A 26,755-nucleotide genomic window follows, 5' to 3' on the forward strand; every position below is an offset into this window, starting at 1 on the left:
AGTGGTAGCTGTGTGGAATGAGCTTCCAGTAGAAGTGGTAGAGGCAGGTTCGATATTGTCATTTAAAAAAAATTTGGATAGGTATATGGACAGGAAAGGATTATGGGTTATGGGCTGAGTGCAGGTTGGTGAGACTAGGTGAGAGTAAGCGTTTGGCACAGACTAGAAGGGCCGAGATGGCCTGTTTCCGTGCTGTAATTGTTATATGGTTATATGGTGGGTCTCCCTCTGGTCTCTCATCCTTGAAAGTTGCATAGCATTGCTCACCAATCTCATATGCCTTCATCAGGTCAAAGGCAATGTCCTTGGGGGCTGCCTTTGCCGTAGAGATGCTAATGAGGTCCTGCTTCTCTGCAAATGGGTTGACCCATTCATGTATGAGGCAAACCACTGCTGAAACTGCTTCCTCATCTTCCTGGATTCTTGGCCGCATGACAAAGCTCTGGTTTGTTGCCTTGCACCATCTCCCTTAACTGTCCCAGGAATGCACTGTGGTGCTCAGCTGGTATGTAGTAATGCTTGATAGCTCCCGCATTCAGGCTGAACTGTGATGTGCCTCCAGGAGTCTGTGTGTCTTTGTTCACTGTGGCTTCAATAGCCTGGTCCACAAGGATCTGCCCAAAGGGGTTGTTACTTGACAGCTGCACTGAGAATTGGCCTGTCTTGAAGGCCTCATACACAGAAGGATTCTTCTCTGGGAGGTTCATCATCTGAGCAAAGTAAGGGGACAGGTGCCTGGCATGATTCATCTTACCTGGCAAAGCACCATGGGATCATGGTTCTTATAGCATGGAGGTTACCATGCAAGCTACCACCACTAATCACTATAAGAATTATTCCCCCCAGATGGTACCGGTGGCCCAAATTTGGGGTCCTGGCTCATGGACTAAAATTCACATGTCTATACATTGCAACAGAGTCATAACGCAAAGATTTTTATTCCATCACATTGTGGGATATATGTAAGATATAAATAAATTCAAAACTCAAACCTGGCAGAGCTTGAGCAGTGTTGCAAGGAGTAGGCAAGCCTTGCTTCATCACATTGTACAAAGCTAATAGAGACTTATCTAAAAAGACTACTGGTTATAATAGCTGCGACAGGTGGTTCAACTAAGTGCTAAGCAAAGGGGGGGGGGGATGAATACTTGTAAACTGCTTCCATTTCAGTTTGTGATTGTTTTCAAATTTTTCATGCTTTGCAATTTTCCCTATATTGTGAGCTCTATAGTGAAAAGAGCATATGATTCACAAATTAAGATTCTCAGTTAAAGTGATCAAAATTCCTGGTTGTAATACTCATTTATCTAAACAAGGGGTTGGGGTTGAATGCTTTTTTCAAGGCACTGTGTATTCTAGTTCTCTCAAAATGAATGCCAATATTGCACTTGTCTTCCTTAACACCAACTCACACTGTAAGTTAACCTTTAGGAAATTCTGCACAAGACTCCCAAGTCCCTTTGCACCTCTGATTTTTGAATTATCTTCCCATTTGGAAACTGTTCAATGCCTTTATTTGTTCCATTAAAGTGCATGACCATACACTTCCCTACACTATATTCCCTCTGCCACTTCTTTGCCCATTCTCTCAATCTGTCCAAATCCTTCGGCAGACTCCCTGCTTCCTCAGCTCTACTTGCCCCTTCACCCATCTTTGTATTGTCAGCAAATTTGGCCACAAAGCCATTATTTCCATCATTCAAGTCATTCACATACTATATAGCATGAGAAATAGCAGCTCCAAAACAGATCCCTGCGGAACACCACCAGCAGCCTACCAGAAAAGGCCCCCTTTATTTCCGCTCTTTGCCTTCTTCCAGTCAGCCAATCTTCTATCCAGGCTAGTATCTTTCCTGTAATACCATCGACTCTTATCTTGCTAAGCAGCCTCAAGTGTGGGACCTTATCAGAAGCCTTCACAAACAACATCCACCGACTCTCCTGTTACTTCCTCAAAGAATTCCAACAGATTTGTCAGGCAAGATTTCCCCTTAAGGAAAGCTTGCTGACTTTGGCCTATTTTATCACATGCCTCCAAATACGCTTAAAGCACATCCTTAATAACATCTTCCCAACAGCTAAAGTCAGGCTAATTGGTGTATAATTTTCTTTCTTCTGCCTCCCTCCTTTCCTAAAGAGTAGAGTCATTCCAGAATCCAGTGATTCATGAAAAATGCCTCCACAATCTCTTCAGCAAACTCTTTCAGAACCCTGGTATGTAATTCAGCTTTTCTTATCTTCAGATCTTTCATCTTCCCAAGCACCTTCTTATTAGTAATAGCAACAACATTCACTTCTGCCTCCTGACATTCTCGAATTTCTGGCATACTTCTAGTGTCCTTCATAGTGAAGAATGATGCAAAACACTTAATAAGTTTCTCCCCCATTTCTTTATGCCCATTGCTACCTCTCCAGCATTACTTTCCGGCGGTCCGATATCTATTTGTCTCTTTTACTCTTTATATATTTGAAAAAACTTTTGGTATCCTCCTTTATATTATTGACTAGCGTCCCTTCAGATTTCATCTTTTCTCTCCTTATGGCTTTTTAGTTGCCTTCTGTTGGATTTTAAAAGCTTGCCAATCCTCAATTCCCACTAATTTTTGCTTTTATACTGTATTTGACTTCCCTTGTCAGTCACCCACAATGGAAGATGATGCCTCATCTTCCATTTAAACTACTATACTTCTTAATCTTTGGGATACATCTATACTGTGCCTTTCAAATTGTCTCATAAAACTCGAGCCATTGTTGTTCTGCCATCAACCCTGCTGGTGTCCCCTTCCAATCAACTTTGGCCAGCTCCTTTCTCATGCCTCTGTAATTCCCTTTACTCCACTGTAATATTGATTCATCTGACTTTAGCTTCTCTCTCTCAAACTGCGGGGTGAATATCATATTATGAACACTGCTTCCTGAGAGGTCATTTACCTTAAAGCCCCTAATCATATTTGTTTCATTACACAACACCTAATCCAGAATTACCTTTCCCCTAGTGGGCTCAACCTTATGCTGCTCTAAAATCCACCTCATAGACATTCTACAAATTCCTTCCTCAGGATCCAGCTCCAACTTGACCTTCCCAATCTACCTGCATATTGAAATGCCCCATCAACCTTCACATAAGGTAAAAGAACCTTTGGGAACCAGTGATCACAATATGATTGTGTTCAACTTGAAATTTGACAGGGAGAAAGTAAAGTCTGATATAGCAGTGTTTCAGTGGAGAAAGGGAAATTACAGTGGTAAGAGAGAGGAGTTCGCCAAAGTAAATTGGAAGCAGCTGCTGGCAGGGATGTCAGCAGAGCAGCAATGGTGTGCGTTTCTGGTAAGCATGAGGTAGGTGCAGGACATGTGTATTCCAAAAGTGAAGAAATACTCAAATGGTAAAATAGTACAACCATGGTTGACAAGGGAAGTCAAAGCTATTGTGAAAGCAAAAGAAAGGGCATACAACAAAGCAAAAATTAGTGAGAAGACAGAGGATTGGGAAGTTTTTAAAAACCTACAAAGAGCAACTAAAAAAATCATTAGAAGGGAAAAGATGAAATTGAAAGCAAACTAGCAAATAAAAGTGTTTTAAATATATTAAAAATAAGAGAAATAGAGTGAATGTAAGTGTGCTTGAAAATGAGGTAGGAGAAATAATAACGGGGGACAAAGAGATGGCTCCTGAATTAAATAAGCATTTTGTATCAGTCTTCACTGTGGAAGACACTAGCAGTATGCCTGATTTTGTAGTGTGTGAAGGAAGAGGAGTGGATGCAGTTACTTTTACGAGAGAAGGTGTTCAAAAAGCTGAAAGACGTAAAGGTACATAAGTGACCCGGACCAGATGAACTGCACCCTAGGGTTCTGAAAAAGGTAGCGTTAGAGATTGTGGTGGCATTAGAAATTGTCTTTCAAAAATCATTGGACTATGGCATGGTGCCAAAGGACTGGAAAATTATAAATATCACTCCAATCTTTAAGAAAGGAGGAAGGCAGCAGAAAGGAAATTATAGACCAGTTAGCCTGACCTCAGTGGCTGGGAAGATGTTAGAGTCAATTGTTAAGGATGAGGTGATGGAGTACTTGGTGACAAAGGACAAGATAGTACAAAGTCAACATGGCTTCCTTCAGGGAAAATCCTGCCTGACGAACCTTTTAGAATGCTTTGAGGAGATTACATGTAGGATAGATAAAGGAAATGCAGTGGATGTTGTATATTTGGGCTTTCAGAAGGCCTTTGACAAGGTGCCACACGAGACTGCTTATCAAGTTAAGAGCCCATGGTGTTACAGGGAAGTTACTAGCATGGTTAGAGCATTGGCTGATTGGTAGGAGGCAGCGAGTGGGAATAAAAGGATCCTTTTCTGGTTGGCTGCCAGTGACTAGTGGTGTTCAGCAGGGGACAGTGTTGGAATCACTTCTTTTTGTGCCATATATGAGTGATTTAGATGATGAAAGAGATGGCTTTGTTGCCAAGTTTTCAGATGATGTGAAGATTGGTGGAGGGACAGATACTGTTGAAGAAAGAAATTGAATACAGAAGGACTTAGATTAGGAGAATGGGCAAGAAAGTGGCAAATGAAATACAATGTTGGAAAATGCATGGTCATGCACTTTGGTAGTAGAAATAAATGTGTAGACCATTTTCTAAACAGGGAGAAAATCCAGGAATCTGAGATGCAGAGGGACTTGGGAGTCCTTGTACAGAATACTCTGAAGGTTAACTTACAGGTTGAGTCAGTGGTGAGGAAGGTAAATGCCATGTTAGCATTCATTTCAAGAGGTCTAGAATACAAGAGCAAGGATGTGATAGGCTTTATAAGGCACTGGTGGGGCCTCACCTTGACTATTGTGAACAGTTTTGGGCCCCTCATCTTAGAAAAGATGTGCTGGCATTAGAGAGGGTCCAGAGGAGGTTCACAAGGATGATTCCAGGAATAAAAGGGTTATCATACGAGCAGTGTTTGATGGCTCTAGGTCTGTACCGCTGGAATTCAGAAGCATGAGGAGGGATCTTATTGAAACCTTTCGAATTTTGAAAGGTCTAGACAGAGTAGATGTTGAAGGATGTTTCCCATGGTGGGAGAGTCTAGAACAAGAGGGCATGGCCTCAGGATAGAGGGGTGGCCTTTCAAAACAGATATGCGGAGAAATTTCTTTAGCCAAAGGGTGGCTAATTTGTGGAATTTGTTGCCACATACAGCTGTGAAGGCCAGGTCGTTGGGTGTATTTAAGGCAGAGATTGCTAGTTTCTTGATTGGATATGACATCAAAGGTTATGGGGAGAAGGCCGGGAACTGGGATTGAGGAGATTTTTTTTTATATAAAAGGTTCAGTCATTATTGAATGGCAGAACAGACTTGATGGGCCAGATGGCCTAATTCTGCTCCTACGTCTTGTGGTCTTATAACATTGCCCTTTCTACATGCCCTTTCTATTTCCTGTTGTAATTTGTATTTCATATCCTTGCTACTGTATAGAGGCCTGCATATAATTCACATCAGGGTCTTTTTACCCTTGCAGTTTCTTCATTCTACCCACAAGGATTCTACATCTTCCAATCCTATGTCATGTCTTTCTAAGGATTTGATTTATTTTTTTCCCCAACAGAGCCACACCACCCCCTTTATCTAACTGCTTGTCCTTTCAATATAAGGTGCATCCTTGGATGTTAAGCTCCAGCTCTAGCAAATCTGCCCGCAGGTGGTATTTAACCCAGTCAAGTGTGACATGTTGCTTCTTGGTAGGTCAAATGTAAAGGTCAATGTTCATTGCACGACCTGAACAGTTTTCATAGTTCATAGCTCCTTGGCAATGGCTGCACAAATTGAAAGGATGGTATAGAGGGTATTTGGCATGCTTGATCTAAAGTTTTAGTTAATAGTCCACAAATCTGGTCTACAAATATATTGGTAATCTAATTACTTTACTCAATTACAGTTGAAAGTCAGGATGTTGAAAGGCAGCAATTTAGTTTTGTATTTCAGAACTACTTTAGAACTGTTCTTCTTATTCACGACATTGAAATAAGTTGTTTTGTACCTGCACAATGCTTGTTCTTCCAGTAACTGTAATATTTTCCAATGTCTGAGCATGTTCTTTAATTTCCTGAGGAATGCCATTGATAAATGCACCAGGCATGATCGTACCTTTGAACCCTAGAATGTTAATAATTGTAAATATAAGCATTCAGCACTTTGTAAGTTTTATTAATTTTCACCACTCTGTTAAACAGAATTTCAATTGTCTTGATCATATATTTCCAAATTCAGATTACTGTATTTCAGGAAATTAATTTGCTCCCAGTTCTTGCTGTTGCAACTCATTAAGTTCCATATATTCCAGATACTTTTACTATTTTCATCTGTACAAACACTCCAGCACATGTATAATATAGTTCATTCTTCAAAATAGGATGGTAATCTCAACAACAAGTTTTTCATTTCCAAACTGAGTAAGTTTCTAGCTATCTTAATGAGTTCTGTGATCTTATTTAAAGAACTCATAAAGATCAAAATAGTAATGGAAATGAACACCTATGTTGCCATGGAGATGGTTCATAGTCTTTTGCATAACCTAATAATTGGTTCAGAGGAACACTCAGTAATGCCTGGAGTTTCCAGATTACCATGAGGGAAAAAAAAGAGGGAAAAAAACAAGTTTATAGGGAAGATAAATGAGAATGTCACTAAAATTATTATTCTTGCGCAATCATGTAGTGTTAAAATTTCAATATTATTTCTGAAATTTAATCAATACTATTAATGCTTCAGAATAATTCTGTTGGCATTGCTGTTTGGGTGTTTACTATTTTCCACAACCAATTGTATCAAAGGAACAAAGTACCTCTAAGTCTTCCTATAGAAGGAAAGTTACAAAGTACAGTGGATTCCAGTTAATTGGGCCAACAATTAATCAAAGCAGCCACGTATTTGGGACAATTCTTAAAGAACAAAAACTAATCAAGAAAATAGTCAGGGTTTTCTTCATTTATTTGGGATACTATGCTGCTCCACTGGGACAGGAGACTGTTGCCCAACAGTTTCTAACTAGCATCAGCATTGTGAAATTGTGTGGTCCTTAGACATTAAACCACGTGAACACTTTTTAAATATCCTCAGTTGCCTGTGTTTGTGTTCAAAACGCAGTGACTTTTGTCACTGATGGCTGGTGGGAAATAAGCAGTAAAACAATTAACTGTTTTGCTCACTGTGGTTTCAAGCATTCAGTCTTGGAGATGTCAGAAACAGCAGGGAGTGAAAATGAAATGATTTTGTTGACTCAACAAGTTAGGCACTGTGAAGAATTTGAAGGTGTTAACAATTGTCTTGAATGTTATAATGAAAATGAAAATTTGGAGGATGTAATTACCGAAAGGCACTTCATTATCTGAACTAGGTGCCTTCAGATTTTGCTCATTTTTAGTCAATCAAAAAACAACACAGCAGTGTACACTAGATGAATTCCCCTATTGATAACTATTAGGAGCTAATACAGTTTTATAGTACTGTAGTGGTATTGGTAGTGTTCTAATTTGTTCTGTACTTCATTTAAATAGTTTGCTACTCAGTTAAATGGTAGTTTATATTTTTATACTACAGTATTTTTAACCATTTCCATGAAACTTCGGTTAATTGAGACAGCCACTTCATTGGACCAAAATGTACTGGTCCTGATGTGACCCAATTAACTGTTTGTGAAATAGGAGCAAGTGTTAGCCACTTGGCCCCTTGGGCTCTTCCACCTGTCAAAGATAGATGGGAATGAACTTTTATATTTAGAATGTAAACTGACATTTAAATGAAGCAAGACTGAAGGAAAATAAATTTTGATAAGTTATTGATTCCTTCACACGTCCCCCACAAAAAAGTTTTCTACTTAGCATTATAGACTGGAAAAGCAAATTACTTATGGCTTCTTAAGGGGGCTACTGTCATATACTTATCTTGTCATCCAGAAATGTACCTTTCCTTCCTCTTGTCCAGCAATCTATGTCTTTATCACTTTTCATCTGAGTCTTAAATTCCTATCAATTTTTCATCCCTCCCAAATAACCACACAAATGTTTGTTTATGCTTCTCTCTTCATTCTCCAAAGCAATTATTGGAATCTACACCCCTGCCTCTGCATCAGCAGTAAATAGCAATGGTGTTACTTAACTGTCTGCTCAATGTACGAAGTCACAAATGGGTCTCTCTTCCCTATATTTGAATATTTTTTCTTTAAATTCTCTTCTTGCTTTTAAAACAATTGTCATGATCCACTTATAGATGACTCATTTGCAACCCCTCCCCCATTTCCTGAGGTACCTTCTCCATCCATAATCATACATTTCCCTTCCCACTGACCTATGACATTGCCTTGTGTATTAAGGGTCTCAGCCCAAAATATCATCATTTATTCCTCTTCATATATGCTGCTAAGTTCCTCCAGCGTTTTGTGTTTTTCTCTTATTATTCAACCCCCTCCCCCGACCCACCTTTCTCTCACCTGTTCCACCCATCACCTGCCAGCTTGTACTCCTTCCCCTCTCCCCACCTTTTATTCTGCCTTCTCCCCTCTTCTTTTCCAGTCTTGGATGAAAGATCTCAGTCAAAATGTCAACTGTTTATGCATCTCCATAGATGCCACCTGATCTGCTGAGTTCCTCCAGCAATTTGTGTGCTTACCTCTGGATTTCCAACATCTGCAGAATTTGTTGTGCCCACATTGCCTTGCTTCATTTCTTCCTGTATAACTCCTGGGCAAAACTCTCTCCCCCAGATTACTTATATTTACAATTTTGGGCATTGCACAAAACAGGGCTTTGCTTCTCTTTTACTGGAATATCTCAGCAGATTATGTCTTCTTCAATCACCTGCTCATGCCCAGTTTTAGTGTCCTTATCCCCTGAAAACTGTTGTGGTCTCACACCCGATTGTTCTTCTTGATTGGCCCCTAAATTCACTCTCACGCTCAAGAAGTATGCACTGGAGTACATGTATGACACAGAACTATTTTAACCACTCGTATCTTGCTGGACTGTGTCAGATGTTATCCTCCACCTCTCATAATTCAAAATCATCAGAGAAAATTATGTGGTTGCAGCAATCCCATTTTTCAAACATATGCAGTCTGTTGGTGCAAAAACAACACCCTCCCTCCATCTCCTGTCAAATGCTTTGCTTGCCCTTAAAATCTTCTGCTGCTGTTATTAACCTTTGCCCACAATCCTTATGGGAATCCTATTTCATTACCATTGTAAATGGTTTCCTCTGTTCCCTTTGCTTTTAAAACTGTCATCACTCTCTCTAAAATGTGTATCCTAGAGCTCCTTGTCCTTGCTGATTGCTACATTTGATCCAATTTTCATTTGCCCTCAAATCTTTGAGAAAGGTGTAGCCTCCCATAAAAGAGTTTGTTTTTAAAAGCACATTTGTATCTCTTCTGTCAGTCATATGCCCCAGTACAGTAGCAAGGCAAACTGAATTGAAGGCACAGCAGTGGCTATGGTATATTAACTTGGAAAATCTGCATGGTTTCTGTGGTTCCAGTACTCCTTCTGTAACTTCAACTGTAGTCAAAAATAACCCGTTACATTTGTCGCTTCATTGTTGGTTAAGGCATTCAGTTTACTGTATCAGAATAACAACTGATCTCAAGTGATTCTTAACCATCTTCCCTCTCACCCCACCACACCAAGATAACTGCTTTTAAAAGTACTTTCTTGACCTTTGGATTTTTCCATCTTATATAAGGGAAGATAAAATATAGCTGATAACAGAGGTGGGCAATAGAATTTTGTAAATCAATTCAATGTATTGGTATATTAGTGTTCTAAAAGGATCAAAACAAGTAAAAGTTATGTAACAAGAAACATACAGTAATAAATTATAATTTTATTTATACTTTGTTTTGTACCTGGACATAACTGACAAGACCAGCATTTACTGCCCATTCCAAATAGTTTAATTTTCAAAGGCATTTCTGAATCAACCATATTGCTGTGGGTCTGGAGCCTCATATAGGTCAAGTCTCAGATAAGACGACAGATTTCCTTCCATGTGGATATTTGTTAACTCATTTGAGTTTTATAACAATCCAGTAATACCTTCAGAATCAGATTTATCTCTGACATGCAGCAGCACAGCGCAAAACCAAAATCTACAAAATGCAAAGATAAATAGTACAAAAAAGGGAATGGCAAAGTAGTGTTCACGGACCATCCAAAAATTTGATGGCAGAAGTGTACCTAAATCACTGAGTATGATCTTCAAGCTCCTGTATCTTCTACCTTATGGTAGTAAGGAAAAGAGGTCATGTACCAGATGGTGAAAGTCCTTAACGATGGATGCCATGTTTTTGAAGCACATTATTGATGCCACATTTTTGTCGTCAATGGTGCCCATGGTAGAATTAGCTGAGTCTGCAACCCTCTGCAGCTTCTTTCAATCCTGCCCATTCCAAATAGGGAGCCCCTATACCAGGCAGTGATGCAACTGGACACAATGCTCTCCATATACTTCTTTAAAAATCTAAACTGTTTCATGACATACAGTATCAAATCTCTTCAAACTCCTAATGAAGTAAAGCCACATTGGCCTGCTTTTTTCGTGATTGCATTGATGTGTTGGGTTCTGGATAAATCTGATATGTTGATGCCAAGGAACTTGAAGTTGCTCATCCTTTCACTGTTACCCTTCAATGAGGACTGATGTGTTTTCTTTCTGACTTTCCTTTTCTGAAGTCAAGAATTAGTTCCTTGATTTTCCTGACGTGAGTGAGATTGTTGTTGTACGGTCACCCAACCAGTCCATCTATCTCTCTCCTGTACACCACCTCATCACCATCTGAGATTTTACCAACAACAGTTGTGTTATGAGCAAATTTATTGATGGTGCTTAGCTACACCATCATGACTGCAGAGAGCACTGCAGTGGGCTAAGTATGCATCCTGAGGTGCATGCGTGTTGATTGCCATTACCGATGTTATTACTGCTCTGCACTGATAGTGGTCTTCCAGTAAGAAAGTCAAGGACCCAGTTGCAGAGGGAGGTACAGAAACCCAGGTTTAAAGCTTCTTTGTACGTACTGAAGGAATGATGGTGTTGAATGCCAAACTGTAACTGATAAACAGTAACTTGACATATTTCGTGTGGTTGCCTAGGTGTTCCAAAGCAGAGTGGAAAACCAGTGAGAATGTTTCCTCTGTAGACCTGTTGCGTATTGAAGCATGTCCAGTTCCTTGCTCAGGAAGGAATTAATTCTAGCCATAACCAACCACTTGAAACACTTCATCACAGTAAGCGTGAGTGCTTTTGGGTGATGATCATTGGGGCAACTCACCATGTTCTTCTTAGGCACTGGTATGATCACTGCCTTTTTGAAGCAGGTGGGATCCTCAAACTGAAGCAGAGGGAGGTTGAAGATGTCTTTGATCATTCCAGCCAGTTGGTCAGCATAAGTTTTAAGTACCCAGCCAGGTACATTGTCAGGACTGGATGCCTTGCGAGAGTTCACCCTCTTGAGGGATGTTCGGACATTGGTCTCTGAGAGAGAGATCCCACAGTCACCAGCTACTGTAAAGATTTCCACAGGTGTAGTGTTATTTTCCTTTTCAAAGACCACAAGTGTATGCAACATATTGATGCAATTACAAAGATACAACTGTGGCTGTATTTCATTAGGATTTGAGGACACTTGGTATGTCACCAATGCTTCTTGCAAATTTCTACAGATGTACCATAGACAGCATTCTAATTAATTGCATCACCATCTGGTATGGAGGATTGGAAAATGCTGCAGAAGGCTGCAAACTCAGGCAACTCCATCATGGGCATTAGAAACATTAAAAGTTGATGCTTAAAAAAGAAAAAAGGCGGAATCCATCATTATGGGCCCTCATCAACCAGGACGTGCCCTCTTCTCAAAGCTACCATTGAGGAGATACAAGAAGCTGAAGACACACACTCAAAATATTGGGAACAACTTCACCACCACCAGATTTCTGAATGGACCATGAAACCAGGAACACTACCTCACTATTTATTTTTCTCTTTTTGCACTACGTAATTATTATATATCTGAAATTTATAATTTTTAAAATTATGTATTGCAAAGTACCACAGGCACAAAACATAATTCACAACACATTCAGAACTGCTTTTAGCTCTCATGATGGCTTTCTGTAGGATGTACCTGGTACCTGGCCCAAAACCTTGATTTTGGACCGCGGGTCTTAACCAGCACAGATCTAGGCCTCAGCAGACTGCTATTCTCCTGGTTCATTCAGAGCTTCGGGTTTGGGAAGATTTGGTCTTGATCAATACTAAGATTCCTTCTTTTAAAATAACTTAGATTATTAACTGCATTTAAAGTTCATGGTGGAATCTGAATGAATGCCTCTAGATTCTTCATCTAGACCTCTGGGCTACTTCCAAGGTAATTTAATCACTGTCCCTCCAGCACCTTAACCAAGGGCAATACCTAGTTAAAATTTTCCTTTCCTTCTTCACTGAAGAAAATTACTACTAACATTTAATAGAAAATATCAAAATCATTACCCTATAATTCCTAAAAGTTGAGGCATTTTACCTGAACAGTCCTTTCACTGTATATAAAGCATGAATATAAAATAAGTCTAACAATTTGTTCAGGAAATGCAAAACCAGAATTGTGCTTTTGTTTTCTTTCAAATATCCATGCCCCCAAATAATATGTATTAATTAATCACAGTAGTACACAAGTTTTGTGAAGTTATTGCTAAATGTTCGTAATTCAGAGAGACAGATGGTTAAAATACAACATATTCTCTACACTGAAACAACAGTAACAAGATCCACAAAGATTTATGCAACTCAAAGGCAGTATTAACAGACCTCCAGTTCAGATGCTTAAAGGGTTCAGAATCAAAGTCAGCCATGTGTATTATTGTATAACTATTGAAGTAAGCTGCCTGGGCTTCTCAGGCCTAGTAATACAAGTGCTAGGCTGCAACAAGCAAATGCTGACTGGAGAGCTTGTTTACAGCATAATTGGTCTCCTGCAGGTTTTCAGGCTGCATTCTGCTACAGAAGTGAACCATCTTCAGGATATGATTTCAAAAGTGAAGAGAATACCAAAAACAAACACATCTGTGATTTAATGTACACCAATGCTGATCAGGTATGAACATTACTAAAATGATAAATAACATTATCAAAAAAGTGTTTTTCAACATTTGTTTGCTTGGAATAAAATATAAACTATGTTTATCCTTTCTGGTATCTGAAAGGATATGTGGTCATTATATTTTCATTGATGAAAAGCCAACTCATGGCAGAAACTGGCATAGCAGACAAAGCAAAACTAATCATATTTTGTCATTGAAATGACATAACATGCTATGCTGCAAAAGCTTATTAAATGTTTATGGCATATTACAATTACCAAGCAAGCTCCAATAGAATTGTAAATATTCTATTGAATTGCACTTGCTACCAAAAGCTTACTATTTGAACAGTTAATTCTCTTGATAAACATCTGCAATGTATGTTTTTAATTCCATTAACCTGATTTTCAATTACAATGATACATTTACCATCAACCCCTCAAAATTAATCAGCAAATTTCAACACCTCAGCCTCAGTACCTCCTTGTGCAACTCCATCCTCAATTTAATCACTTGCAAATCCCAGTCAGTTTAGATTGGCAACAACATCCCCTCCAAAATCTCCATCGGCACAGGTGCAGCAAAAGACTGCATGCTTAGCCCCCTGCTCTACTCGTTTATACTTATGACTGTCTAACTAAGTACAGTGCCAGTGTCATTTCCAAGTTTGCTGACACCACCATTGTCATAGACCAAATCAAAGGCGGTGATGAAATCAGCATGTAGGAGGGAGATTGAAAATCTGACTGAGTGGTACCACAACAACAGTCTCTCACACTCAATGTCAGCAAGATCAAGGAGCTGATGATTGACTTCAGGGGGAAGAAACTGGAGGTCCATGAGCAAGTCCTCATCAGAGGTGATGAGGCTCAGCAACATTAAATTCCTTGGTTTTATCATTTCAGAGGACCTGTCCTGGGCCCAGCATGCAAGTGCAATTACAAAGAAAGCACGGCAGCATCTGTGCTTCCTTAGGAATTTGCAAAGATTTGGCATGACATCTAAGACTTTGACAAACCTTCAGATATGTGGTGCAGAGTATATTGACTGGCTGCATCACAGCCTGGTACAGAAACAACAATGCCCTTGTGTGGATACAGCCCAGTCCATCACCGGTAAAGCCCTCCCCACCATTGAGCAAATCTACATGGAGCATTATCACAGGAAAGCAGCATCCGCCATCAGCACCCCCACTACCCAGAACATGCTCTCTTCTCACTGCTGCCATCAGGAAGGAGGTACAGGAGCCTCACGGCCCACACCATCAGGTTCAGGAACAATTATAACCCCTCAACCAACAGGCTCTTGAGGATAACTTCACTTGCCCCATCACTGAAATATTTCCACAACCTACAAAAACTCTTCATCACATGTTCTCAATAATTATATTATCCTTTCTTTCCTTTTGTATTTTCAGTTTGCTGTCTTTTGCATACCAGTTGATCGTCCAACTTCGTGTGGTCTTTCATTGACTCTATTATATTATTACTCTATTATGTATTTATTGAGTACGCCTGTAAGAAAACGAATCTCAGGGTTATATGTAGTGACATAGAGTATATATACGCACTTCGATAATAAATTTCCTTTGAACTTTGTATTTATTTGCACAGTACAGTACCTTTAGTCCACAATGTTGTGCTGACTTTTTAATCTATTCCAAGACTAATCTAATGTTTCCTTCCCACAAAGCCCTTCATTTTACTTCCATGTGCCTATCTAAGAGTCTCTCAAACATTCCTAATGTATCTGCCTTTACCACCACCCCCTGGCAATGTGTTCCACACACCCACAACTGTGTAAAAATACTACTGCGACAACCTCCCAGTATTTTTCTCCAATCACCTTAGAATTATGCCACCTTTTATTAGCCAGTTCTGCCCTGGGGAAAATGCGCTTTAACCTTTAATTCTTTTGTTTAACTAGATACAGAGTAGATGGGGAACAAAGGTTCACACATAAAAGTGGATATTACTGATAAAAATTCAGAGTTTTATTGGGTAGAGTCACATCAGCACAATCACAATCAAGGTGCATTTATGCAATTATTCAGCATGTTCTTTTGATGATTTTGACTTGTTTCTGCACAGGTTTTAAATTCTGGTTTTTTATCCTCTCTGTTGAAGTTTCAGAAAATAACACCCTCGACTTTGGCTTACTGTTTACCACAGCATATTTAAAATTCTAACTCTTGAATGCCTAGGTATTCAAGTATTGCAAGTATTAGCTTTAACCTTCTCTCAAGCTTCTAACAGAATACCCTCAGCTCAACACACACAAAATGCTGGTGGAACACAGCAGGCCAGGCAGCATCTATAAGGAGAAGCATTGTCGACATTTCGGGCCGAGACCCTTTGTCAGGACTAACTGAAGGGAAAGATATTAAGAGATTTGAAAGTAGTGGGAGGAGGAGGAAATGCAAAATGATAGGAGAAGACCGGAGGGGTGGGATGAAGCTAAGAGCTGGAAAGGTGATTGGCGAAAGTGATACAGAGCTGTAGAAGGGAAAGGATCATGGGATGGGAGGCCTCAGGAGAAAGAAAGGGGGGGAGAGCACCAGAGGGAGATGGAGAACAGGCAGAGTAATGGGCAGAGAGAGAGAGAGAGAGAGAAAAACAAACAATTAAATATGTCAGGGATGGGGTAAGAAGGGGAGGAGGGGCATTAACAGAAGTTAGATAAGTCAATGTTCGTGCCATCAGGTTGGAGGCTACCCAGCCGGTATATAAGGTGTTGTTCCTCCAACCTGAATGTGGCTTCATCTTGACAGTAGAGGCGGCCATGGATAGACATATCAAAATGGGAATGGGATGTGGAATTAAAATGTGTGGCCACTGGGAGATCCTGCTTTCTCTGGCGGACCGAGCGTAGGTGTTCAGCGAAACGGTCTCCCAGTCTGCGTCGGGTCTCACCAATATATAAAAGACCATACCGGGAGCACCGGACACAGTATACCACACCCGCTGTCTCACAGGTGAAGTGTCGCCTCATCTGGAAGGACCGTCTGGGGCCCTGAATGGTGGTGAGGGAGGAAGTGTAAGGGCAGTTGTAGCACTTGTTCCACCTACGAGGATAAGTACCAGGAGGGGGATCGGTGGGAAGGGATGGGGGGGGGGGGGAACGAGTGGACAAGGGAGTTGCGTAGGGAGCAATCCCTGCGGAAAGCAGAAGGGGGGGGGGAGAAAAAGATGTGCTTGGTAGTGGAATCCTGTTGGAGGTGGCAGAAGTTACGGAGAATAACACGTTGGACCTGGAGGCTGGTGGGGTGATAGGCCAATCACCTTTCCAGCTCTTAGCTTCATCCCACCCCCTCCGGTCTTCTCCTATTATTTCGTATTTCCCCCTCCCCCCACTACTTTCAAATCTCTTAGTATCTTTCCCTTCAGTTAGTCCTGACGAAGGGTCTCGGCCCGAAACGTCGACAGTGCTTCTCCTTATAGATGTTGCCTAGCCTGCTGTGTTCCACCGGCATTTTGTCTGTGTTGTTTGAATTTCCAGCATCTGCAGATTTCCTCATGTTTACCCTCAGCTCAAACTTATTTAACTATTTTTATCCGTCCTTAAAAACATAGCACAAACTTTTTATTTGCTGCAATGTTTTTGTGCTTAACTTTCTCATAAGAATGGAATAAATAAAGAGCATGTTTTAAAAAAATGAATATTGCTGCAACAATCAATTTCAAAAATAAATTCCAGGTTATCAGAAAGTCATAACATAATCTATTTCAAATTATCTGTTGTACTCTGTTGTGATAGGTAAAGTTCTCTAATTGTATTTGGCAAAAGACCATTACATCCAATTTTCCTTTTAAATGCAAATTTAACAGTGTACTTTAAAAAAACTCATATACATATTTAAAATCAGTTTAATGGACATTTATCATGAAGACCACATGGAAAAGGTCAAAAACCACAACTCATTGAAGCAACTGTTATAAACATGGCTTCTTTCATTGATGGAACAGAAGAAATAGGTTACTCACTACTGAAATGGAATGGGTCCAACAGCTTGCATTTTAGTGGCATTGCTAAAGTCAACTTTCATCACTTTGTATTTCATGTACACCAATAACTGCATTTGACACTTTAACAAGAGGAAGTCAAGATCTATTTATTACCTAAATGGGAAATGATAGGAAATTGTTGAGTGTTTTCCACAGTAGTACATACAAAATGCTGAGGGAACTCAACAAGTCAGGCAGCATCTGTGAAAAAGGGTAAACAGTCAACGTTTTGGGCTGAGACTTTTCATCAGGACTGAGAAGAAAGAGAGAAGATCCCAGAATAAAAAGGTGGGGGAGGAGGGGAAAGAGGCCAGCTGGAAGGTGATAGGTGAAACCAGGTGGATGGGAAAGGTCAAAGGCTTAAGAAGAAAGAATCTGACAGTAAAGGAGAGTGGACAATAGGAGAAAGGGAAGGAGGAAGTGACCCGGGGAAGTAATAGGCAGGTAAGAAGTGAAAGATCAGAGTGGGGAATGATGGGGGGAGGTCAGTGGAATTTGTTCACCAGGAAGAGAAATTGATATTCATATCATCAGGTTGGATGGTACCCAGACAGAATACAAGGTGTTGCTCCTCCACCCTGAGGATGGCCTCATCTTGACACAAGAGGAGGCCACAGATCAACATGCTGTAACAGGAATGGGAATCAGATTAAAATGCTGGCCAATAGGATGTCCCACTTGTGGTAGATGGTGTGGAGGTGCTCAATGAAACAGTCTTCCAATTTACGATGGGTCTCACCAATGTAGAGGTTGCCACATCGGAAGCATCAGACAAATAGATGAGTCAACTATTCGCAGGTGAAGTGTTGCCTCAACTGGAAGAACTGTTTGGGACTCTAAATTGCGTTTTCCACCATTTGCAATCCTGCTGAAACATCAGATAGAGTGATCTGACCATTAATTTTTGACCATTTTATTGAACCATCATTCAATAAAATGATGACTGGTTTAAACTTTGGCCTCAACTACACTTTCCTTTCTGATCAAGGTGTAACACCTGGGCTTAAAGTCACAGGGAAAGGCATGATCATTAGTCTTAAGACACATTGGGATGCAGGTTTCAGCCCACAACATCATGGATGTCTCTGGGCTGTATTCACTGGATTTCCGAAGAATGAGGGGTGATCTCATTGAAACATAATGTATGTTGAAAGACCTCAGTTGAGTGGATGTGGAGAAGATATTTCCCATGGTGGGAGAATCTAGGGCCGAGGACACAATCTCAGAATAGATAAGTGTCTTTTAGGTCAGAAATAGGAAGGAATTTCTTTAGCCCAAGAATGGTGAATCTGTGGAATTTGCTGCCACAGGCCAAATCTTTACATATATTTAAGGTAGAGATTGATAGATTCTTGATTGGTCAGGGCATGAAGGAATATGGGGAAAAGGCAGCAGATTGTAAAAGATGATGAGAGGCATTGTTCGTGTGGATAGTCAGAAGCTTTTTCCCAGGGCTGAAATGGCTAACACAAGAGGGCACAGTTTTAGGGTGCTTGGATGTAGGTAAAGAGGAGACGTCAGAGGTAAGTTAGTTAGTATTTTTTTTTAAATGCAGAGAGTGGTGAGTAAGTGGAATGGGCTGCCGGCAATGGTGATGGAGGCAGATACGATAGGGTCTTTTAAGAGACACCTGGATAGGTATATGGAGCTTAGAAAAATAGAGGGCTATGGATATCCCTAGGTAATTTCTATAGTAGGGACATTTTCGGCACAGCTTTGTGGGCCGAAGGGCCTGTACTGTGCTGGAGGCTTTCTACGCTTCTGTTTCTATTGGGACTGAGAGGAAAAATGGAGCAGTCATGATGAAATGCTGGATCAGCTTCAATGGGCCAAATGGCTTAATTCTGCTCCAATGTCTTATGGTCTCAAGGAGGAATTAAGGGTAAAATACTGTATTTAAGATTAGAATGGATGCAGCAGCCAGTTCACAGTAGCCGCAAAAGACGACATGGAAATACTAGTTAATTTGATTTTCTAAATCAGTGTTACACAAGCAGATTTTTATAAGTTTGCACTAATTGTAAATGAAATATTATTTGACATTTAAGGATAGTTGTTAAGTGTATAATTTTGATGTCCTGTTTAGAATATTACAAATTAATAGGAAAAAACAAAGCACTTCATCATAAAAAAAAGGGATTGTTTTCACTTTTGGGGGTGACAGACAGCTGGTGGTATCAAACTGGCTGTAAATTAAACACCCAATCAAGTTTTCCTTTCTCAAGTACTCATCAAGCAGCTGACTTACATCACCAATTTAATGTCAGTGCTGAACATTGAAATTATTCCCAATGTTTCCTGATGAGATATTAGGTAGGCCACTTTATTACAGAAACTGAGAGATAATCAACTTCATGAAATTAGATTGCAAACAGATTTTGCCATCTAGCATAACGGCACTGTGTGTACTCAACACCTTCCTTGGCTAAATAAAAATGTTCAAATCCCACAACTTGTGGTAGTTATTACATTTAAAGTGGTAAAGAGGTGAAATGAAAGCTTATTTGGCCAACTCAGAGACAAATTGATTCTTATTTGGGGGTTGAAGGTGCATAACATATAACAGAGGACCAGAACAGCAATTCACTTGGGAACCAGTACAGCCAGATCAGATAGGATTGGCTTAAAAAAAAACCTGTGCAAGGAGGAAATAATTAAGTCTTTGTAAAGCCTGTCTTGGTTCAAATATTTCACATATAGTTGGCTTACACTGTTCACCTCACTGGAACGCTGCAATTGGCCTTCCACTGATGGAAAAATGACCAAAGCAGCAAGTGCTATGACAGTAACTCATACAAAATAGGTTTTCATTACATTATTAAATAGAACAGCACAGCAGATCAAAAAGGATAATGTCCTCTTACCAGAATGACCAGTGATGTTAACGCCAAGAATTCTACTGAAAACCAGAGTTTCCAATTTCAATTCAACATTCAATGTAGTTTCTATTACAAGTCGCCAGTGTTCCTTTGCTTCCAATACATTCACAGGTTTTGTAAAATACCGCATTCTTATTTTCGTATCCTCTCCACGTGAAAAAAAATTCATAAGATGCTCTGATGACATCACTATCAAGGGCTGTGGGTAACTTGGTGGAAATTCCTTCTGCTGAACATCCAAGTCCACTGGAATGATGATTGCTCGGAAGCTGAATCTTAAAAATGTAGTGCTCCTACCATTAAATATTAACAAACTCAAGTACCAAATCAAATCAGGTTCCTAATCAGTGGGATTTATGTGACTTATTAAACATAGCCAGTTAAACTAATCTGACCTTTCTCCAAAGACCAACTCCATTACACAAAGTAGTGAGAAAAGCAGTTTAGGTCTATATCATAGTACACAGTACAGACACTTCGACCCAAGAAATTGTGCCGACCTTTTAACCTACTCCAAGATCAATCTAACACTTCCTTCCCATGCAGTCCTCTATTTTTCTTTTATCCACATGCCCATGAGTGTTAAAACCTACTGAAAGATCACGCTTACCCTTACCTCATGCAACCCTCCATTTTTCTATCAACCATGTGCCTATCCAAGAGTTTCATAAATGTCCCTAATTAATCTGCTTCCATTGCCACTCCCTTTAGGGCATTTCATGCACCCACCATTCTGTGTAAAAAAAAAGTACCCCTCACATCCTCCCTATACTTCTCTCCAATCACCTTAAAATTCTGTACCTTCATATCAACCATTTCCACCCTGGGAAAAAGTTTTATGATGAGATCTATGCCTCTTATCATTTGTACAATTACCGTAGATTTCGCACTACAGAGCGCACCTGATTAAAAGCCGCTGGCTCTAACTTTAGAAAGAAAATCAATTTTGTACTTGTACAGGCCGCACCGGATTTTAGGTCGCACCAGATTTTCGGCCGCAGGTGTCCCACGTTGTAATATGAGATATTTACACAGAAAGATATTACACGTGAGGATTTTTTAACTTTTAATTAAATCCATATGGTAACATAAACAAATACATATTGCAAATGCTTTTTTTCGAACCGTGCCTGTAACGCGGCTACTTTTAAATATACATACATATCGGTAACACAAATTACGTTGCGTATACTTTTTTACTGAACAACATTCCAATATCTCCTAACGACTGGTAAAAAATATATATACTGCAGCCTACCAGGAAAAGTTATTGATCGCCTTTAACTTAAAAAGCAGCGTTCGCTCAGATCCAATGCCGCTCGCCCCCCACCTTCCCGTTTATCGCAAACCGGTATTTCCCACAAGACGCGGCGAAACCGGGTGTGACGTCATAGCATCCCGGGATGTAGTACAGAAAACAAATATAGTTAAAACACTTCTAACTTAGAAATTACTAACAAATGAATTACTAAGCGAAAATATTATAAACTAAATAACTGCCATAAAGGCAGCACAATGCTTTTCTTCGAGTGTTTTCCATGTTGATGAGGGTGAGTACAAATGACTGATTTACAATAATTTAATTGTGAAAGTGCGCTTGATTTATCGTACAATTTCATTGGACCTCTGTGAACTACTCATCAATTTTATTGGTCTACTGTTACGAGGCAAAATGTTTTTGGCGGCATGAAAAAAAATCATGCATTAGCCGCACCGTAGTAAAGGCCGCAGTGTTCAAAGCTGTTCAAAATGTGGGAAAAAAGTAGCGGCTTATAATCCGACATCTACGGTATATCAAGACACCTCTCAACCTTCTTCACTCAAAAGAGAAAAGTGCTAGTTCGCTCAACCTGTCCTCATAAGACATGCCATATACAGTATGGTATATACTGTGAAACATAAGACATTGTACACAAGACATATCCTACCATATACACATAATAAAACTATTTATGGCATGGGCAAAGTGGTATTCAGGTTAACGTCCACCCTTTAACTAAAAATAGATCAGTGCATAAACTGGCTTAGGACCTATATAAAAAAAACTTTAAAATCCAGATGCTGGAAATCTGGAAATCTAAAATAAGAACAGAAAATACTGGAAATACTCAGCAGATTGGACTACATCTGTATGAAGAGATGAATTGTTAACTCTCTGTTCCCAAGATGCTAAGTATTTCTAGTGGTTTACGTTCTTATTGTAATTTATACACATTGGTTATTATGTGTGCACGCATGATCTCATTGAAAAAAGGAACAATACAAGAGAAAATATTTTTGAAAACATATAAATAAAGTTTATTTACCAAAAACACACATATGAAAACACTGCACAAACTCCACAAGAATAACAAAATTATTGAAGGATATTTAAATTACAGAGATATGAAACTGTCAATTATTCATAGGAGTATCAATATATTCTAAAGGTATCAAATACAATCAATTAGACACTAAGGATAAATTACAAACTTTAACACATACAAAAAAATTCTTGCTTGCTTTGGTACTTGTGCTATTAGAAATGTTGGACTTATTTCATACAACAGAGCACAAACCTTGTGCACCTTCACCTTTCCTCTAAGCAGGAATAAATTATTCATTTTAAGATGACCATTTTCATGTTTCAGAATGAATGTTGTGCTATTTTATATCTTGCTCATTTCTGAATTTTTCTTACCTTACCTCATGTCATAAAATATTCTGCAATTTCATCCCCATATCCTCTGCCCCTCAACAGGATATTTCATATTCTAGCATACGAAGAAAATAAAAGAAATAAAGCATTGGTTGCACTGTAGGTCTCAAATAGTTCTGTGCAAAACTACAACAGCAAAACACAATCTAAAACTACTTCCAATATAAAAGACAATTTTATTTAAAAAAATGCAAATTCAATTCCAAAAAGTACTAAAACTTGTTCAGCACTATTGGTTCAATTCTAAATTATTCAAAACCATCTACTGTAGAATCAGATAAATGCTAATGGAAAATCAGACTACTGCAAAATTGTTTGTCAATTTACAATTTTTTGGATGTTTTCAAACCCAGACTATTATAGGGAATGCACTGAACAGAGGCAAACACTTCAATGAGGATAGGGAGTGTGAAAAGCTTTAACTCCACACTTTACTCACTGCTGAGTTGTAAATCAAGCTGTGCCACTGAGAAAAAACTTAACTGCCGCAAAAACAAAAGCACCAATATTTACATACAGACTGTCACCTGCGGAAGGTGTTTACGATATGCAGCTTTAAGCCATAAAGGCCAGAAGTTGGACATTGGTTATTAAGTTATTAAGTTACCACAATCAACTCACTAAATGAATTTAGAAAGTTCTGAAGCCTTGCACAAATTTCCATCTCAAGTGCAATACCTATAGACAAGAACTTAGTTTTCACAACAATTATACTGCACATCTCAAACACTCTGACAGCAAACCAATGCATCTTTAAATATCAGAAATATCACAAATCCTATCTGATATCCAGTCGTGAAAGATAAATGTTAAAAAAGGCAAATCTAGTAAGCCACCAAATCAGTTTTCAAACAGTTCTGAATACATTTATAAGCCTGCATCTTTTATATGACAAAGTCAATAAAATTATTCTGATGAAATTTTCACAGCTGAGCAAATGATCCCTCCAGGTAATTACATCAAACATAAACAAAACAAGAAGTTACTTGAAATGAGCCTCAACTTGTCATTTTAGCATAAGACATCTTACATGTAGATGAGCAGTAAAACCGGCTAGCTGATATATATTTAATGTAATGAAACAAAGTTTACTTTGTTAACCAGTAAAACAGACTCTATTGAAGGAACTCAAATTACAATTGCATCAGCAGCTCCAGTTCTAGTTCCAGTTTTCTTTTGTTTTCAGGATATTACCAAGAACAACATTTTAGCCATACTACAAAAACCAAAATGGTCTCAAAATTACATTAACAAAGTTCAGTGCCCACTGCCAAATATTATCACATAACCATTAGCGAATAACCAGGAATGTTACTGCTAAAACTTATCCAATGTCATGTATTATAAAGTTCTGTGAATGTCGAAATGGTGAGGAATGGAAATTTGTAGAAAGAAGAACAATAAGTAAAAGATAAATCCTCATTTCCATTGAAATGTATGCTTTCACACTTCAGAAAAACAAATAGAATTCAGGTCACTTAGATCCTTTCTTCAAATAACTTCATACATTACCCATTATCAAACTACTGTCAAGTATTAGAGGTACAAAAGATAGAGGTGGACTCTAAAGTGCTTTTGCAATCACATTTGACTTCATTAGCAAGATACCAAATTTCAGTGATAGAGGTGGACTCTAAAGTGCTTTTGCAATCACATTTGACTTCATTAGCAAGATACCAAATTTCAGTGTACAATTTTCATCAATACAATTTTACACCAGAATCTGTTTTACTGTATCAATTCAAACAAGGAATTATGAATAAATGTGCACTAACATTCATAACATTCATCACAGTTATAACCATGTCAGTTGTTTCAATTCTTGCCCAAGTTTTTCCACATTCCATCTAATAAAACACATGCAACCATATTCATAATCAACATTATAATTCACCAATCTGGCATCCTTCACTTCCCTAATAGGTTAGAAAATATGATTCATTTCATAACCAATTATCTTCATAGAAAGCAAATAGTATTTTAATATAAGGTGCAATGTGACAAAACAAAGTTTTTAAATTAACAATGGATTGACTTCTAATAATTAAAATCAACAATAAACAAACTTAAATGGTAACTTGCCTTCAAAAGAAAGTAGCCATTTTGATTTCTTCATCTCAGTCACGAATTGCTTTAATGAAGTAAATGTTTTTATATTGTAGTGCATTTGCCATTTAAATTTGCCTTTAAGGCAATATTTCAAGTTCTTACTTTGTTTACTGAGTATACTTTTACTATAACTTTATTCTAAATCAGTGAAACAAATAATGGATATTACTGCCTTGGGTGGAATAAATAAATTTAGATATGCATATTCAGATCTATTGCTAGAAGATAAATGAGTAAGAATGGGTCTTTATTCAAAAATCATGCACACATGAATATAATGTGGCACAAGAACTGAAAGGATCGCTTAATCACAGTTCACGTAACTAATTTCCATGATGAAAATTTTAAATTGCCCTTGAGTTTTATTCACTCTTCTTAATAGAACTGGAAGGAATAGAGTGTGATCACCTGACTTATTCTTACACACTAATCAAACTTTCATAGAACTTCACTGGAGTTAGATACATAGATCTTCTTCAGGACTTCTTCAGGTTAATTCCTGGGATGTCCGGACTGTCTTACGCAGAGAGGTTGGAGAGACTGGATTTGTACACGCTGGAATTAAGGAGATTGAGAGGGGATCTGATTGCAACATATAAGATTATTAAGGGATTGGACAAGATAGAGGCAGGAAATATGTTCCAGATGCTGGGAGAGTCCAGTACCAGAGGGCATGGTTTGGGAATAAGGGGTAGGTCATTTAGGACAGAGTTAAGGAAAAACTTCTTCTCCCAGAGAATTGTGGGGGTGTGAAATGCACTGCCTCAGAAGGCAGTGGAGGCCAATTCTCTGGATGCTTTCAAGAAGGAGCTAGATAGGTATCTTATGGATAGGGGAATCAAGGGATATGGGGACAAGGCAGGAATCGGGTATTTTTAGTAGATGATCAGCCATGATCTCAGAATGGCGGTGCAGGCTCGAGGGGCCGAATGGTCTACTTCTGCACCTATTGTCTATTGTCTATTGACTTTTAAAAGACTGTGCTTGATATTTTGTTTAAAGTTGTAATCTTTAACTGCAATAAAATTGCTTACAATCTCTAATCATCATCTTCAATCTCAAAAGACAATATGCCCTCAACTTGTGTTATCTCCATAATAGACAAAGATATGTAAATTAAGATGCTTCAATTTCCACGTAGCATAAATCTGGAGGCTCTCAAATTGAGGTACAGGTTGAGCACCCCTTTTCCAAAATGCCTGGGGCCAGAAGTGCTTCCATCTTTATAACCAAAAACCTTGGGGATGTGACCCAAGTCTAAATTTGAAATACAGTTACATTACATATGCAGCTTCTACATATACGCTGAAGGTAGTTTTATGTAACATTTTTAATAGCTATCACTACCTCGGCAGTCAGTGGCTGTTTGGCATCGCCATCATCCCCAATATTGAATGTTTGTGCTACCAGTAAGCAGTCTTTGTCTTACACTTGTTCATCAGACATATGCTATGTACTGATGAAGCTGTTCAGCATGTTAGATTTTCATCGGTGATAATCCTGGCCATTTAACATCATGCCTCATCTGAAATTTCTGTAACCAGCCTACTGAGTACTCAGAATTACCTTCAATATTCAGTTTGTCATGAAAGATCTTTGCTTATTTCATGATCAGCATACACTTAAGTAGTATATGTACACCAACATTGGTGAATCCACTCTTACAATACACGTTTAAGATCGTTATATCTTGCTTTGTGCAGTGTTTATTCAATTTTTCATTAATTTCTGTTCACTAGACGTGTGCAGAGACTGCATTAGATATGCAGAGACTTGCGCATCACCTGTGAACCTTCCCAGCACCTTGTGGAATCTTCCTTTGGTGATGCTCAAAAAAATTTTGGATTTCAGAGTTGTTTGGATTTTGGAATTTCGAATAAGGGGTGCTCAACCTGTATATGATATTCCAATACATTGATGAAGAGTGGTCACAAGCATTTATGCC

The 26,755-nt window shown here is 38.9% G+C and overlaps 1 protein-coding gene across 10 annotated transcripts in view; it reads right to left on the bottom strand.

Moving 5' to 3' along the window:
• agbl5 (AGBL carboxypeptidase 5) overlaps window positions 1-26,755 on the bottom strand; it is a 135,875-nt gene that overhangs the window by 40,193 nt on the left and 68,927 nt on the right. For 8 of the 10 annotated variants that reach the window (XM_073057053.1, XM_073057051.1, XM_073057049.1 and 5 more), the window contains exon 13: window positions 6,034-6,149. In XM_073057053.1, the coding sequence (XP_072913154.1) occupies window positions 6,034-6,149 (116 nt within the window). Of the gene's footprint in view, window positions 1-6,033; window positions 6,150-22,325; window positions 24,833-26,755 lie in introns of those variants that run through there. The other 2 variants (XM_073057054.1, XM_073057055.1) reach the window with 2 other exon arrangements.

This window comes from Hemitrygon akajei, chromosome 9, assembly GCF_048418815.1.
Source record: "Hemitrygon akajei chromosome 9, sHemAka1.3, whole genome shotgun sequence".
NCBI classification, from domain to species: Eukaryota; Metazoa; Chordata; class Chondrichthyes; order Myliobatiformes; family Dasyatidae; genus Hemitrygon; species Hemitrygon akajei.